Source organism: Platalea leucorodia (genome assembly GCF_965183815.1).
Source record: "Platalea leucorodia genome assembly, chromosome: 2".
Classification (NCBI taxonomy): domain Eukaryota; kingdom Metazoa; phylum Chordata; class Aves; order Pelecaniformes; family Threskiornithidae; genus Platalea; species Platalea leucorodia.
Window position 1 is genome coordinate 122,579,788 of NC_138824.1, and position 15,300 is coordinate 122,595,087.

At 41.4% G+C, this 15,300-nt stretch overlaps 1 protein-coding gene across 12 annotated transcripts in view; it reads left to right on the forward strand.

Annotated features, from left to right (window-relative positions):
- Positions 1 to 15,300, forward strand: part of IMPG2 (interphotoreceptor matrix proteoglycan 2) — a gene marked incomplete at its 3' end in the record, with an annotated part of 67,481 nt that overhangs the window by 17,784 nt on the left and 34,397 nt on the right. For all 12 annotated transcript variants that reach the window (XM_082337706.1, XM_082337697.1, XM_082337707.1 and 9 more), the window contains 3 exons: positions 1,169 to 1,335; positions 13,544 to 13,575; positions 13,674 to 13,697. In XM_082337706.1, the coding sequence (XP_082193832.1) occupies positions 1,169 to 1,335; positions 13,544 to 13,575; positions 13,674 to 13,697 (223 nt within the window). The remainder of the gene's footprint in view (positions 1 to 1,168; positions 1,336 to 13,543; positions 13,576 to 13,673; positions 13,698 to 15,300) is intronic.

Below are 15,300 nucleotides of genomic sequence, written 5' to 3' on the forward strand. Positions count from 1 at the left end.
GTGGGTTGAGATAAGGACGGGGAGAGATCATTCACCAATTACAGTCATGGGCAAAACAGACTCAGCTTGGGGAAATTAGTTTAATTATTACCAATCAAATCAGAGTAAGGTAATGAGAAATAAAAACTAAATCTTAAAACACCTTCCCCCCACCCCTCCCTTCTTCCTGGGCTTAACTTCACTCCTGATTTCCTCTACCTCCTCCCTGCCAGCAGCGCAGGGGGACGGGGAATGGGGTTGTGGTCGGTTCATCACACGTTGTCTCTGCTGCTCCTTCCTCCCCAGGGGGGGGACTCGTCACAACTCTTCCCCTGCTCCAGCATGGGGTCCTTCCCATGGGAGACAGTCCTCCATGAACTTCTCCAGCGTGAGTCCTTCCCATGGGCTGCAGTTCTTCAGGAACAGACTGCTCCAGCCTGGGTCCCCTGCGGGGTCACAAGTCCTGCCAGCAAACCTGCTCCAGTGTGGGCTCCTCTCTCCACGGGGCCACAGGCCCTGCCAGGAGCCTGCTGCAGCACTGGCTTCCCATGGGGTCACAGCCTCCTTCGGGCATCCACCTGCTCCGGCGTGGGGTCCTCCACAGGCTGCAGATGGATATCTGCTCCACCGTGGACCTCCATGGGCTGCAGGGGGACAGCCTGCCTCACCATGGTCTTCCCCAGGGGCTGCAGGGGAATCTCTGCTCCAGCGCCTGGAGCACCTCCTCCCCTCCTTCTTCACTGACCTTGTCTGTCTGCAGGGCTGTTCCTCTCACATAGTGTCACTCCTCTCTTTGGCTGCAGTTGCGCAGGGTTTTGTTTCATTTTTTTTCCCCTTCTTAAATATGTTATCCCAGAGGCACTACTACCATTGCTGATGAGCTCGGCCTCGGCCGGCGGCAGGTCCATCTTGGAGCTGGCTGGCATTGGCTCTATTGGACATGGGGGAAGCTTCTGGCATCTTCTCACAGAAGGCACCCCTGTAGCGCCCCCGCTACCAAAACCTTGCCACACAAACCCAATACACCGTCCCTTCAACACTTTACACATTTACGTTTAGGGGTATAGTGACTGTATTCTACATATTAATGTATTGAAAGGTATACAACATTTGGACTATACTATCCTGCCCACCCAGGCCATGGAAGCACGCCTGTTGTACTAACACCAGACCTTTCTTGTGCCTTCAGTGTGTCAGGAAACAGTCTGGGAGGTCTTCAAGACATTCTGGGATAGACTGCCAGAGCGTGAAGAATATCACAACTGGATGAGCCTGTGTGAGGAAGGAACCATGAGTATCTTTGAAATAGGCACGAACTTCAGTCAGTCCGAGGAGCACCGCAGTCTGATTGTGAAGGTGGGTGTCACACCTGGTTGGTGTTTTCTCATGAGCAAGGGCATAATGTGCCACTGCAGCGTACACCTTGGCATATGGCAGGTGGTAACATGTGGAGCACTTAAAATGGACAGGCATGAGTATCCCAGCTCTTGGATCTGTAGTTCTCAGATCAGTTCCAAAGACAAAGTTGTAGCTGATCTGATGGAGGGAAGAGCAACGATGATGAAAACATTGTCTTCAGTAGGTATGTTCCTGACAAGTAGATGATGTCTAAACCCCTTGTCCTAAAAGGCAGCACGACACGAGGCAGGCTGTGGCGCATTGCCCTCTGTGGCGTGTAGCAGCCCTCCTGCTCTGAACTGTGCATGGAGATGCCTTCAGCTCAAATGGCACTTCGAAGCGGGAAGTTCTGAGCTGTATTTCTGATGCTACCAAGGCGTATGGCAAAATTACCTGTTTGATGTTTTACGTTGCTGTAGGTTTGTGACGTCTGTGCACTGCAGCCTGAAGGAAATGAGTGTGGCTATAAATACAAAAACCTCTAGTGTCCTATGAGGGCAATTGATAACATTGTCACCATGGGGAGTTGCAGAGGTTAAAATCAGAGTACGAATGTAAAACAATTTAATAAAAAATTGCTGAATATCTTGGTATATTCTCTGTTATTTCAGTTGAAGTAAGCTTGTTTTAGCTTAAAGCAAATAAAAGGAGCATTAAGCTAAACTAAAGAAGCCTATCTCAAATGAAATATGAAGATGTCTTTTCAGGAGTTTGTGAATTTTAAAATTAAGTCCTTAGTACAGAATTAAGTACTTAACTTTGTATGCATCTAAGATACAGTAGACATCTTAATTTCTCTGGATAAAAGGCTGTCTTAAAATGTATGGTGGTTTATGGATCTTCTTTACGATTACAATGTCTTCTATTTTTGAAAGCTAATGGATGAGTAGTTTTATGAAACTGATAATAAGTCTTAAATGTATGATCCCATAGAATCGGTAATGTTCTGCTAGTATGGATTTTTCCTTCCTGCTTTTTTATGGACTCTTATGCTAGGAATGTGCACTAGGGAATGAGGATGAAATTGTTGTGGATAATGGGGAGTGGTTTTTTTTCTGAGCCTGCGTGCTAGTCTTCACAGGTGGATGCTAGCCAAAGTTTGCTTCTATGATGTCTGATGGTACTGTTGTCCTTAGAAGACTTTGCAAAATGATGGAGACAAATTCATGTGAAATTTTTATGTGCACAGTGAACGTATCATTGCTTTATGTAAGATTTTGGTAGTGAGATGATCTATAGCGGGAGCTTATTAAAAGAAATCAGGATGATTCTTGGAAGCAGGATGGTGCATCTAACTTCCCACTGCTGCTTTACCTTTTTGGGTGTGATCCTTTGGCATTACAGTGGAGTCAGATAAAGTGCTCTGTGTTTGATGATTTATTCAGATGGTTTATGTGCAATTTATGTTTCCTTTCTCCTGTAAATGGATATATTCCCTTCAGTATTGCAATATTCTGGGAAAGGACTGTGTATCCTTCTATCTGCTTTCAGCATAGTTGATAAAAGGTGATGGTTGTTGGGCTGATTTGATGGGAGACTAGGGGGATTGAATGCTGTCACCACTGTGCTCCACATAAAATGTCACGAATCTGTCAGGGAACTTTTTTTGAAATAAAAGCCTGAATTCAATTTAAATTTGAGCCAAAGACTGAAAGCAAGAGCACTCTATCTCACCCCCCAATCAGCCAGCTTCACAGGGTCTGATGGTGTATTTTTGAATACATAGGTCAGAGTGTGGATTTAATTGCTAACTCTAGTACTGACTCACTCTTTCTCATATGTGCTCGTGCACAAAATGCTTGTCGGAGTGTGAAACCTCTTTAAAGCACCTCTGAGAACATTAAGTCCAAACAGATGCAGCGGTTACGTCTCTGCTTTTAAGAACATCCTTCCTCCTGCTAGTTGCTTGCTCCAGTTGAATGTGGTGGTAAGAGCTGGAGTCAGCCTGTGGGACCGAGCACACTTCCTAAAGCACTGTGTCCTACACTCTTGTTCTTTCCACTTTCACCAGCTAAGCTGACCAAGTTGCACGGCTAAGCCTTTCCCATACTTGTGGGATTTTTTTTTTTTCTCTCATTACAGCATGTTTGTTCATTTGTTCGTGGTCAGCTGTTGCCATGTGTTGTTTTTCCATTCTTTAGGTTTGATCTATAAAGTGCTGAGCACTTCTCACCAAAGGGCTGCCATCATTTCACAGGGCACACAGTACTCTGTAGTGTCCATACGTGATACAGGTGAATAGTCCACACTCAATTGCTTAAAAGGAAGATTCACTTCTGCCTGGCACTGTAGAAAAGCAGTGTATGTGGTTGTCAGTAGTTCTTTGTCTGACCATTACATGCCTGATTAAATACCACTTGTTTTTAATCGTCCTCTGCTCTCCAGTATCTGTGAATCATCTGTGGTTAATTTCAAGAGTTTAGTTTAGATCCTGCAGCTGATCAAAGTATTTCTGCTTTTTTTTTTGGTACACATTGGCTATTACTGCCATAGCATTGATCTGCCACCTCTTTTGTATTATGCATGTTGGCAGTTTCTGGCAGTCTTATTCTAGAGTATCTGTATTACTTTTTGGTAGATGGCAACATGAAATTCAATTTTCAGAAGTGCTACATGCCATGAATTCTCCCTCCCTCCCTCTCTCCCTCCCTCCCTCTCTCTCTCTGAGTTCAGCATATCTGAAAATTAGGCAAAATAAATCTGTGGGGTTTGCTCTCAATAAACAATAATTCAGCAAAATGATTGCTTTCGTGCTATTTTTGCTGTAGTGTGGAGTTTCTGTTTTGAGTAGTGTAATTAAATGACACTTTATTAGCCTTCCTTCCTGGTTTTATTTCTTACCCTTTCCTCTAATCCCTGGTAATCACTGTCACACACCTACAGATGTTGTGATGTCTGCTCCAGCATGGCTTAGTTCATGTAAAGAAAAATTCTATTTCTCTTCGTTTCAACACACTTTCTTACTGGATATCAGCTGGAGCTTAGACCAGCTCTGTTCTCAAGCTCTCATACTTTTTTCCTTCAGAAAAAATGTTGTTCAGTCTCTAATAGTCTGTCAAAGACTTGACTAATTTGGTGGAGGTGAAGGTATACATAGCTGGAATTTGCTCTTTTGCCATCAGGCGGCTTCTACTGGTAGGGGAGGTGTGCCTCAGAAGGCAATGCTTTTGCTGCTCTGTAATAAGCAAGCTATGCGCCATATGTTGTCTTGGAGAATTGAGGCCTGCCTCTGTGTCATTGCCTATACCTGTGTGTGTATATATATGTGCATGTCATATAGTAATATATAATACGTATACTAAGGTTTCTTCAGATTCTTAAGGCAAATCACCTGCCAGATTTTCAGAAGGAGCAGATGAACAGATTTATGCCAACCATAAAAGATTATTTTAAATATTCTTTTTTTTCCCCTGAAATTCCTTCATTTTACTTTCTGTGTGATCGTGATAAATGAAAGCACTTTACGTAGGATGAATACTAGCCTAACAAATTTCTTTGGATATTAAGTAGACTTAAAGTGTGGGATTATGTTATCCCTCCATCTCTTTTCAAATCTTGGCAGAAATAGAAAAGGAGAAGGTAATTCTAATCTAAAGGGAAGTTTTACAGTATATTTCTTCATATAAACCTTCCTTCGTATAAATTAATTCTGCTTGTGTTCCTTACTGCGTAGCTGTATTTGAGGGGGAGTATAACTCTGTATTATGTAGAATGTTCTCATTCATCCCATTCACGTGGTCGTTCTACACTTTGGGCCATGCGTGTCTGGAATTCTGATATTGCCAAAACTTGCCCCCACTCTGCCTTGTGACTGTGGCATGTTCACACTTTTGCTAGATAATTCTTGAAAAATCCAAGAGAGGAGAAACATAAGCAAAAGTAACTATTAATTTCCCAGAAGCCTTGTACTTCTTGCTACCAGATTGAAGCACTGCTGCCAAACCATCACAATCTGTGCTGTTCATAGGAGCGTTTACAGCTGGCATATGATATTCTTTGTACAATGCCCACCTAGCTGCTGGGCACATTTTTTTACTTTATAAATTACTGAAATAATGCAGCAGTTCTGGAGTAGCTGGTCAAACTGTTTTGATACCTGCTTTCCTGCTTTTTCTGTCTGTTAGAGAAGACTTTTTTCCTTCTGTGTGTTCTGGGGATGCTACAAGGAGGGGTTTTTTAGCTACAAAAAAAATGGCTTCCCTGCCTATTTTTTTCTACAATTTTTCTTTAATTCTGTGCAGCTTGTCATATGAAATGAAACCAGAGGTTTGAATTTTCATATGCAGCCTATTCTTACAGTAAATAAGAAGATTAAAGGAGAGTCAGTTGCCAGTGCTTCCCTTGTTTCTTCCTTTAACTGCTGGGACCTGCTCACCAAGCATGGAGTCAGGAGGTGGTTTGGGTGTTGGTGAGCTCCCAGGCTAGACTACCGCTGCCCCGTCCTCACATCCAAGAGCTTCAGCAGAGCAGTACAAACTTCTGCTTCTTCTGTGACCTGTTAGGGCTGAGCAAGGCTGTTGGGAATAAAGTTTGCATTTTTCTCTTCCATTTGTAATACTTCTAGACAATGGATTTATTGCAGTTTGAGAACCAAATACTGCAACAGTCAAAAGAACTTTTTTCCTAGACTGGTTGTCTACTGTGTCTCCTTAGCATGCTGAGAGATCGCTTAAGGTTCCTGTCCAGTTTTTGGAGCTTCATACAATTTCCATAGAGGCATCTGCTGCTGACAGTGATTAGGAAGAAGAAATCAAGCCAGGTGGACTAAAGCCTCGACTCATGTGTCAGGTTTTTTTCCTTTTCTTTTTTTCCTTTTTTTAATCATTTTAGTTTCAACAGGACAAAGCTCTGCTACTGTTTCAGCCATGATGCAACTGAAAAGGTGTAGCACACCAACCAGGTGCTCTTCCAAAGTGTATTTGTTGAAGAGATGTGGAAAGTTCAGAAAATTGGTGGCTTTGTGCTGCCTAAACAAAATTTTGCACACCTTGAGGCTCACCAATCTGTAGCATATACGGAGCAATTAATATAAGAAGTTCCAAGCAACATTTTGGACAAATTGCATCAGAAGATGCTGCGCTGAATGTTTAAGTGTGAAGGAACAAAGTTAAAAGGCCCCGAAGGTTTGAAAAATGTGGAGTGGTAGTAAGACCAAAGATATTTTCAAGAGGTTTAAAAAAGTAGATGTGAAATCAAGCACATCCTTATAGAGTTTGCGGTTCTTTAAAATCAAAAACAAAACCACAGTGTGCAGAATACACTGTAAAAACTCAGCTTCTGTTGAAAGATACTGGTGAGTACCTTTTACCTTGCGGACACCTTGATTGCTTACATTTTTTTTATGGAGCCTCAGGTGATTTCACATTGACTAGTAGTATATATGCTTATATAGCAGGAAACAATGTCAGGTCTTGTTATGAATACAATTCATAAACATACTGTGATTAGAAGAGAAGGAAAAAAATACAATTCCTTTCTAGTGAATAAAATACAATCTTTACCAAGTTACGCTTATACTTTTTTTACTTTCCATTTTTTTCATTAGCCTGATGTCGTATCACAGAAAACAAGGGAATAATGTCCAGTATAAGACTTTTGCTGCTGTTGTAATACAAACTGTACTATAACATTTAGCTATAGCGCATGCTGACATTTTGAAGGTGGCCTTTGGCTGTGGGGAAAAATAAATTATTGGAGATTTTCTTGGGTGATTATTTTGAGCGATCTTACAGCCTCTTGTTTAATACTCTCTTGATTGCCAGTGTGCTCTGAACCTAGCCCACACTGATGTGTCTATCAAACAGAACAACAACAATAATAACAGCAAAACAAGTAGGTAGACTTCTGTGTGTGTAGGCCCAGAGGAAGAAAAAAGTGACAATCAGAATTTAGAATACGGGGCACGTAGATAAAGGTGAAGAAGTAACTTCTTCCTGGAGCAAGAGACACAAGTCAGGGCCATGCCAGCTGCTTAACCCTGGTTTCTGCCTGCATAGAGCTGCTTCCCATGTGGTGTCGAAGCACAACTACTCAGCAGTCCCTGCCAGGAACTGGTCTCTGAGTTTTTAGTGCAGTGGATACCTTGAAATAGGTCTAATAATATTCCTTGGTGGGTGGAGAGGACCTAAAATACTGATGGTCATACTTATCTGTTTGTGACCTTCCTCTTCATCAAGGCACTTAAAGCAAGCAAAGAGGCCCACCAACTTGCATGATTTTTGTTATTGTTCTGTTTGGTCAGTTAATTTGGGGCCATTTCTTAATTCATCAAAATCCTGAAACTTGATGTTTTACAGTTCTTGGAAAATTCAGGAAATTTATGTTTTACCAAGAGACTCTAATGGAATAGACCCTCGCCTTTCCAATACAAGTAAAATCTCCTTCCCAAGTCCATAGCAAAATGCAGCAAAAAGCATGACACTGCAGTGCTCCAGTCATAAAGTTCTGTCTGCATCCCGCATTTCCAGTGTGGGCATGTAATAGGGCAAATCCGTCCCCTATGCCAGATTGCGTGTCCCAATCGCTATTTCTCCAAACTTCAGTCGAATTTCAGAAGAAAAATTTTTAATGAGCTGCTGTTCCTTGTAGATCTGATAACAATCTACAACAACAAGGCATGTTGAGAAAAGCTGTCATGAGAAATGAAGAATTAAGGGAGCTCATGTAACTTAAGTCATTGTGCAGATACTCAGCTATACCTGCTGAGGGCTCATATATAGCCCCATGTGTATAACAAAGCGTATCTGAACAGTGTTGGGCAAATGAGACACATGACAAGATGGATTAGGTCATGAATCCTTTCCAAGGGAAGCAGGGCTGTAAGATTTTTGGATGCCGGAGAGAGATTTGTGCTGTGCGCACCTTTTGGTGGGGCTGAGATCCAAGAGTTAAGCTAAGAGTTAGCTGTGGAAAGGAGTTTGTAGTACAGCTTTGTCTGAGAACCAAAAGGCAGACGGTTTCCCCAGGAATCCCCAAAACAGTGACAGGAGGTGCTCGCCTTCCAAAAGTCAACTCGAGAAGCTCCTGGGCCAAGAAACAAACCCTGCAGTTGTGCTGACTCAGCAGTACATTTGTTTAGCATTGACTCTTAAGCCCATCAGCAGCTCTATGTTTCAGTGTGTTTGGAGCACAGGCTAACTGCTCAGTGAGGGAGACTAGGATGAAAGGGGCAGAAGGCAACCCTACCTTAGGATGCCTTAATGGGTACCAAAACAAAATACCCTCTTTGCATGCTGAAATGGGCACTTAGCAATGTAAAATACATGATTTTTCCTGAATTCTGATCTGTGTTCAGAGGTGGGGTGTAGCACCCCAATGACGAGTTGCTTGCAACCACTTACTCCCGGTGCTGTAGTTTCTGATCACTTCATGCGGTAGATGATTTTGTCTTCCTAAGGTTCCTCTGAGGCAGAAAGACCTTCTGTGCTGTTTCTCCTTTTCTGTGATCTTCCTTGCTAACCATTGTCTTTCTCTGTTTAATGAAATGCCCTGATCATGGTTTCCAGTATCTTTTTGATTGCTGACTTAGATACCTTAACATTTTTTTCTTTGCATAGAACATCTCCAGTTTCTTCTAAATCTGCAAAAAAGCAGATTTCGTCTGCTCTTTCACACCCTCCACCCCCCCCTTACGTATGCAAAAACAATTTCTTCTGTTGCCCTCCTTTGAGCCATTATGTCAGATTTCCTTCACTCCCTTTCTTATCCCCACACTTACTGTTCTCCTGTTGACTTTGTCTCTTTCTTTTTGCATTGAAAGTTTTAGCCCCCTCTAATTTAAGAAGAAAAAAACCCCCCCAAACCTTCACCACATATATGCAAACAGATGAATTAGCTCCGGTTGCTTCTCCAAATCTTGCCTCATCTCCCTTTCCTCTCTTAAGCTCTTTCTGTGTTAATGCTCTCTCTGGTCACTCTCCTCCAGTTCCAGCCTAAATCTGTGTTTTTGGTCTCTCTCTTTGTCACCTGGCACAGCACAGAAACTGTCAGCCCTGAAGCCTGTGCTCACCTCTTTCCAGGCAGGGCTCAGAACTGATACTTCATCCTCATCATCCTTGTCTGATCAGCTCCTTTACTTTGCAAATCTGTAGTTCTTCCTTGTCTTCCCTGGTCTGTACCTCGTTCCTAGATAGCACTGCCTAACACACACTTCTATGTTGAGAGTTCACCTCTGCTGTGGAGCTGATTCCTCCTGGACAGACTGGACACTTAGCTTGTTTCTGACACCTTACCATGGATGTCCAGCTTTCATTTCAAGTTGAACATGGCTAAAACAATTTCTGTTCCACTAAGCTTTTCCTACTATCTCTCCTTTTGCTCACTGTAGACCATATTTTCACCTTACCTGTCAGGGCTGTGCCTCAGAGCACTGCTCTCCATCCTAGCCTTCCCTCCAGCTTCAGTTCTGGGCATTGTCGTCCATTTCCTTGAATTCCCCCCCAAGCTTTGCCCTTGCCTTCATGAGACCATGATTCTGCCACGCACCGTGGTGGGGAATCAGGACAGGCAAAAAGAGAATTGTTTCTTGGTATGACTTTCCTGTTGAAAATGATGTGTACAGGTGGGTTAAATCAAACATGCTTGGTACAATCCTACACAGATGGGCTTAAACTAATATGAGATTATTTAAGATCTCCTTGACATTTCCTCCACCTTTTTCTCCTGCCTGGAATTATCTCCAAGGTATTTTGTCTTCTGTGCATAACAATCGCCTCTTGGGATCAGACAAGAGTATCCTATATAATTGCTGTTCCTGCAAATTCACGAGTTGACAGAAGCTCATCCATCCAGTCGGTACTGTATATGATTTGTGGGATTGTGGTAGCCTGTATTTAATGCTATGGACTCTTATTAATTTGTGATAATTTTGCGTTATATAAAACTAACAGATCTGTTGAGAAAGGGAGGTGCTAGTGCAACTGACACAAAACCCAGCTCCCAGCTTTAGAATTAGTATAATAATGTTATGAAGGTCTCGCTTCAAGAGAACTAATTTTATACAAAGCATCTGCCAGAGGTAGCTTCACTGAGTAAAAGCCATTCCCTTGAGCTTTGGTGTGACTGCTGCTGCAGCTACGTAGAACTATTTATAGATCACTTCAAGTATTCAAAGGGTAAGGATGTTAATTAATCCTTGCAGATCCTTGTGTGGTAGGTATGTTTATAACTCCATCTTGTTAGTGAAGGAACTGAGCCAGGGAGGTGAGGTGATTTGGCAAAGGCTATTCTGTACTAAATGAGAAACCAAGCTAATGTTAGAACTCTAGAGCCCTTGGCTTCTAATTAGGGGAAAAAGCTGCCTGTTTGCCATGAAATTCAAATATGTCAGTGCTTGCCCCCACCCCAGGCTGGAATGCAAATTAGATACTTAAGAGAGAGGAAGGCAATCACACTACGAACTATCGCAGACCATGCCAGCTTAGCAATAGCGGGATGCTTCATTTTCACATCCTCAGTTGAAAAAAAAAAAAACATTTAACGTTATAAAAAACAAGTCTTATGTTTCAGTCTGTAGGGCTGATCCAAAATATGTGAATCTGTTTTACAGCTCTCTGTAGACTTTAAGACACTGAAGACCGGGTATTGAGATCATACTTTCCTTTTGAATTTACTGTAAAACCTAAGATTTTAGCTGTGACATAAAGCTGCAAGATGATAATAATCTCTGTGCAAGCTTTGCATTGGCATATGGGTTTTAATGGATGACTGATAATTCTTTTATCGACTCATTTGTAATTTACAGTTCATGCATTTCGTTGTCGTCGTCGTTTTTGCAATAGCTTCACAGCATTATATAGCAACCAAATGTAAGGGTGACAATCTTTACCATTACTTCTCAAAGCTGCTGTTGAATCCAGTGGGAGATTTTGCCTGAGAAAGAGTGGTAGTAAGTCAGGTCATTTAAACAGTCATTTAAAGCGTGTAATCCTTTAAAGTTATTTTATTTCACAAAAGATGTGATTTGCAGTGAAGAGAGAATATTCTGTCCTGAACTAGGTGAATTAAGGAATAATCCAGCTACCCTATGCAGAGGCTGTCATTCAAAGCCAATCATACAGTATTAGGCATTGCTAGTTTACTACAAAATTGGATGAGAACTTAGTCATTTGATGCCTTTTTTTTTTTAAATGTAGATGTGGAGAGAGAGTTTGTTATTCCAGGCCTTGGCCATTAAAATAATAATTTGGCATTTCAGGTTTGGTTCTTGTAAGTTCTTCTTTGAACTTATTGAATAGAAGACTTGGAAATAACAAGACATATTGGTTAAGTTCTGGGACCCAGGTCTGGGAAAGCTGGATGCCACCAGCTCCTCAGGCTGCCCTGCAACAGAGCTTTGGCCAAGGCATCCCTCGCCGGGGCATCTCTGTGCCTCGCTCGATGCAGTAGTCAGGGCTATACTGACCTCTGCTGTCAGTCGCCTTTGTGGACTAGTGAGTAAAGCTGATGGGGACGGACTACCAGGTGGTATTAAAAATATGTCTGGGGCCCCTAATAACCGGGGTTGTTTTTAATAGCACCTACGAACTGCCTTGACTGACTGAATATGGAAGAAAGTCTCTTTTTCTAATGAACAAACACCTGTTACTAAAAGGGCTACTACTTATCTGTAACTTTCCAAAAGGTTGTAGAGAGGGAATCAGTCTCTCCATTCCTTGCAGATCCCAGCGCACTAAAGCTGAGTACAAACACTGTATAGAGCAGTGTAATGACCTCTTAAAAAAATACCCAAAGTCTAGTACAGTTTTATTGGCCCTGAGTTAGGCTTTTCACTGTTAGACTACCTAGTCTTGCTAGTTTCTTTGTCACTTAAAACTGGTCTCGCTGTGTCTTAGTTTTTCCCACTAAAGTATCTCCAAATACTTCATTCAATGGACTTGTACAATAAAGGTTGGCCAAAGGACATGCTGAAAAGCAAACTGACTGAAATTAGTATTTTGGCAAGCCCTCCTCAGGCTGATATCCAGGCTGCCTGCCGTTCTAGCTGTGATCGCGCTTACTGTCCACAGATGTCCTGGAAAGAAGAGAAAGGTAGTCCTTGGGGTGGCTCCGAATCAATAAAAACTGAACTTCTAGACTTCCTTAGAAACATAGGTGAAGAAGAAGAAGAGCAGGCTAACCTGTTCAAAAAGTCTCTTCTGCCTTTTCACTCCTCCTTCACAAAAAGAATCACCAAGATAGCTTAGAGTGTCAGTCCTCAGGTCACTAAATACACATGGGTGTTTCGCAGAGAAGTTTTCGAGTGGAAATACTATGTGCTAAGTTTATTGTCATTTAACTTCAAAGTAGATATTTGAGTTGATCCACTTTGGGTTGAGTTTTTACTGAAAAATGTATCTGCATTGATTATGTAAAGAAAGCCAGCCCAATAAACAAACCGCTAAACAATCTCCTTTCCCCTAAAACCAGAGAGAAACAGAAATTTTGTAGCTGAACAATAATCTTCTATAAGTATTTTATATTCTGTTCACATTGGTACAGCAGCAGGACACAGCATTATTCCTCAACAACTATCGTGCTGCAAACCACTCAAGATCTCCTCCACTTCTTGTGGGGTTCCCCGCAGAAACTCCTGGGACTCCTCTCTGCAACCAGTGTCACTAACACCAGGAGAATTTTGATGAAAAATTGTGAACTGTGTAGCCCTGCCTTAGTCTTTATACACCAATAAATGAAAAAATGTCACCTGTGTCACTCATATAACCCTATACAAAGTCATCAGACCAATCCTACTATGTTATTTTTAAGCTGTAACTGTACTTTCAAAAAGATGGTTTTAAATCTATAGACAAGTAGCAGAAGTAATAGTGTATTTCTTAAGAGCACTTGCTTAAAATGATCTTATTACTAGCCTCCTCTAAGGTGAGAACATTGTTCCTGCAGAACAATGCAGGAAAATCCAGAAATGCAGTGCATCTTCTGACAGACCTAGTGCTCTTCACAGCATCTGTTGCTGAGTTGCAGTTGTATTTTGGAAATGTAGGACACATTTTCTTTTCGGCGGGGAATTTGTTAATAAATTTTGAACTTAAAAAATGAACATAGAACAAAGAAAAGGTAATTATTTTGGCACAGGGGAGGCAACAAAGTGATATAAACTGTGTTTCAGTTCCTTTCACCTTATGATACTCAAATGTACTTAGGGTTGGTTTGTTTGTTTGTTTTCCAGAAACTGTCCTATACAAAGGAAGCAATGGGCGGGTGAGTATCTGTGTTTGCCTTGCGTTTTATTCTGCCTGGAGATAACAGCAGGGCTGAATTGTGACATTTTGTAACCTTTTCTCTCTTTTTCTTGTCAGCTCCTGCACTGATTGGTCATGTGGGTAAGTCATTTTCCCTTTTTAAAGCCTTGTTGTGATCGGTCCTTTCGCCAGTTCTTGCTGCTGCTGGAGTTGATTTGTGCACTGAACAAAATTCACCTTTGTGCAAAAGGGCACCTAGGAAAGTGCAGTGGAGAAATCCTGTGGTTCTCACACGTGAACCTCTCGCAGGCTGGCCTAGCATGCTTGACGTGCTCAAAATACCTCAGCCAATCTGGGGCTTGTACTTTTGCTTAAGTATGTCATCACCTTGTTGGCCGTCGGGCACAGATACAGCCTATTTACCTGAAGAGGTTTAGTGGGGAAAATCTATTTTGGGAAAGAGATGTGTCCATAGTTACTTGTGTTAGTGTTCCGGTTATCCTGTGAACCTTTCCCAAAGGCTTTAAGGTAGTCCTGGTCATCATTACAAAAAGCAAAAAAGTGGAATGTTTTTTAAATGCTTTTTAAAAAAAACTTTTGAGAGGTGTGCTCTAAAAACAGATACAAGGGAATTGGCTGTTTGGGCTTCTCACACTTTTAACAAGGCAATAAAAATGAAAACCAGTCTGAATTGTGGCTTCTTTTTACCAAAGCAAACCTGAACTTGACCTGGTATTTGCATGTCTTTTTTGAACTGAAAGGAAAACCAGTTCAAGTTATTACTCCATTCCTACTCAAAACTTAATCTAAGCTGTTATTTTTAGAGCAATTCAAACCCAAACAACCTAGGGCTGAACTCATCTGAAAAATTGGCAAGTTCAATTCCCTGCTTTATGGGCCATATAAAGCTATTATAAATATGAGTAATTCATTTACTGGGAAGAGTAATCACTTAACAGACTTTTAAAAAAGCCCCAACTTCCCAAATTAGGTATCCTTATAATGATTTCATAACCACAACATTATATATATATAAATATAAATTTTATATATATATATATATAAAAATTAATAATGTGAGACAATAAGGGCAAAAGTGATTCCTAAGAGACTGGTTTCTCTCTGTCCTGTTGAGCCAAACACTCCTTTGACATGAGCGCTCCCCGAAGCCTCCAGGTCAACTGGGTGGCATACATCTGTTCAGAATTTTCTCTGTTGAGAATGCAACATTGACTAAACTTTTATATGCTTTTCTTTTTGAAAAGCAACTGAATTAAAAAAAAAAAAAAATCTTGTCCTTGTAAACTTCGCGGGTCTGATTCTTTCTCATTAGCATCCGTCATCCTCTAGACTGGCTCTTTACATGAATGGAACCACATCTTACTTATCAGAAAATGTTAATTCAGAGATACAGTTATCTCAGTCTGAATGTTGAAAACTCTGAAAAAATTAATCTTTCTGAAGAAGTTTGAGTTTGAAAACCTACTGTATCCCTCTGTGTGACCATTCAGGAAATCTCGTAAAAGTGGAGATACATGAGAGGAATTAGAGTCAACACTAATTAATCTAGAGTCCCTACGTGCACTGGGCTGAACAACCTAACAATGCAAAAAGCCCAACATTTGATTGAAAGGTGGATCAGAGTGATTAATGTTGTACTCATACAAAATCCATCTTATCGAGTGCTTTGTGACAGGCATTAAAGGGGCTCCAGTAGACAATTGCCAAGCTTTACCCAACTCAG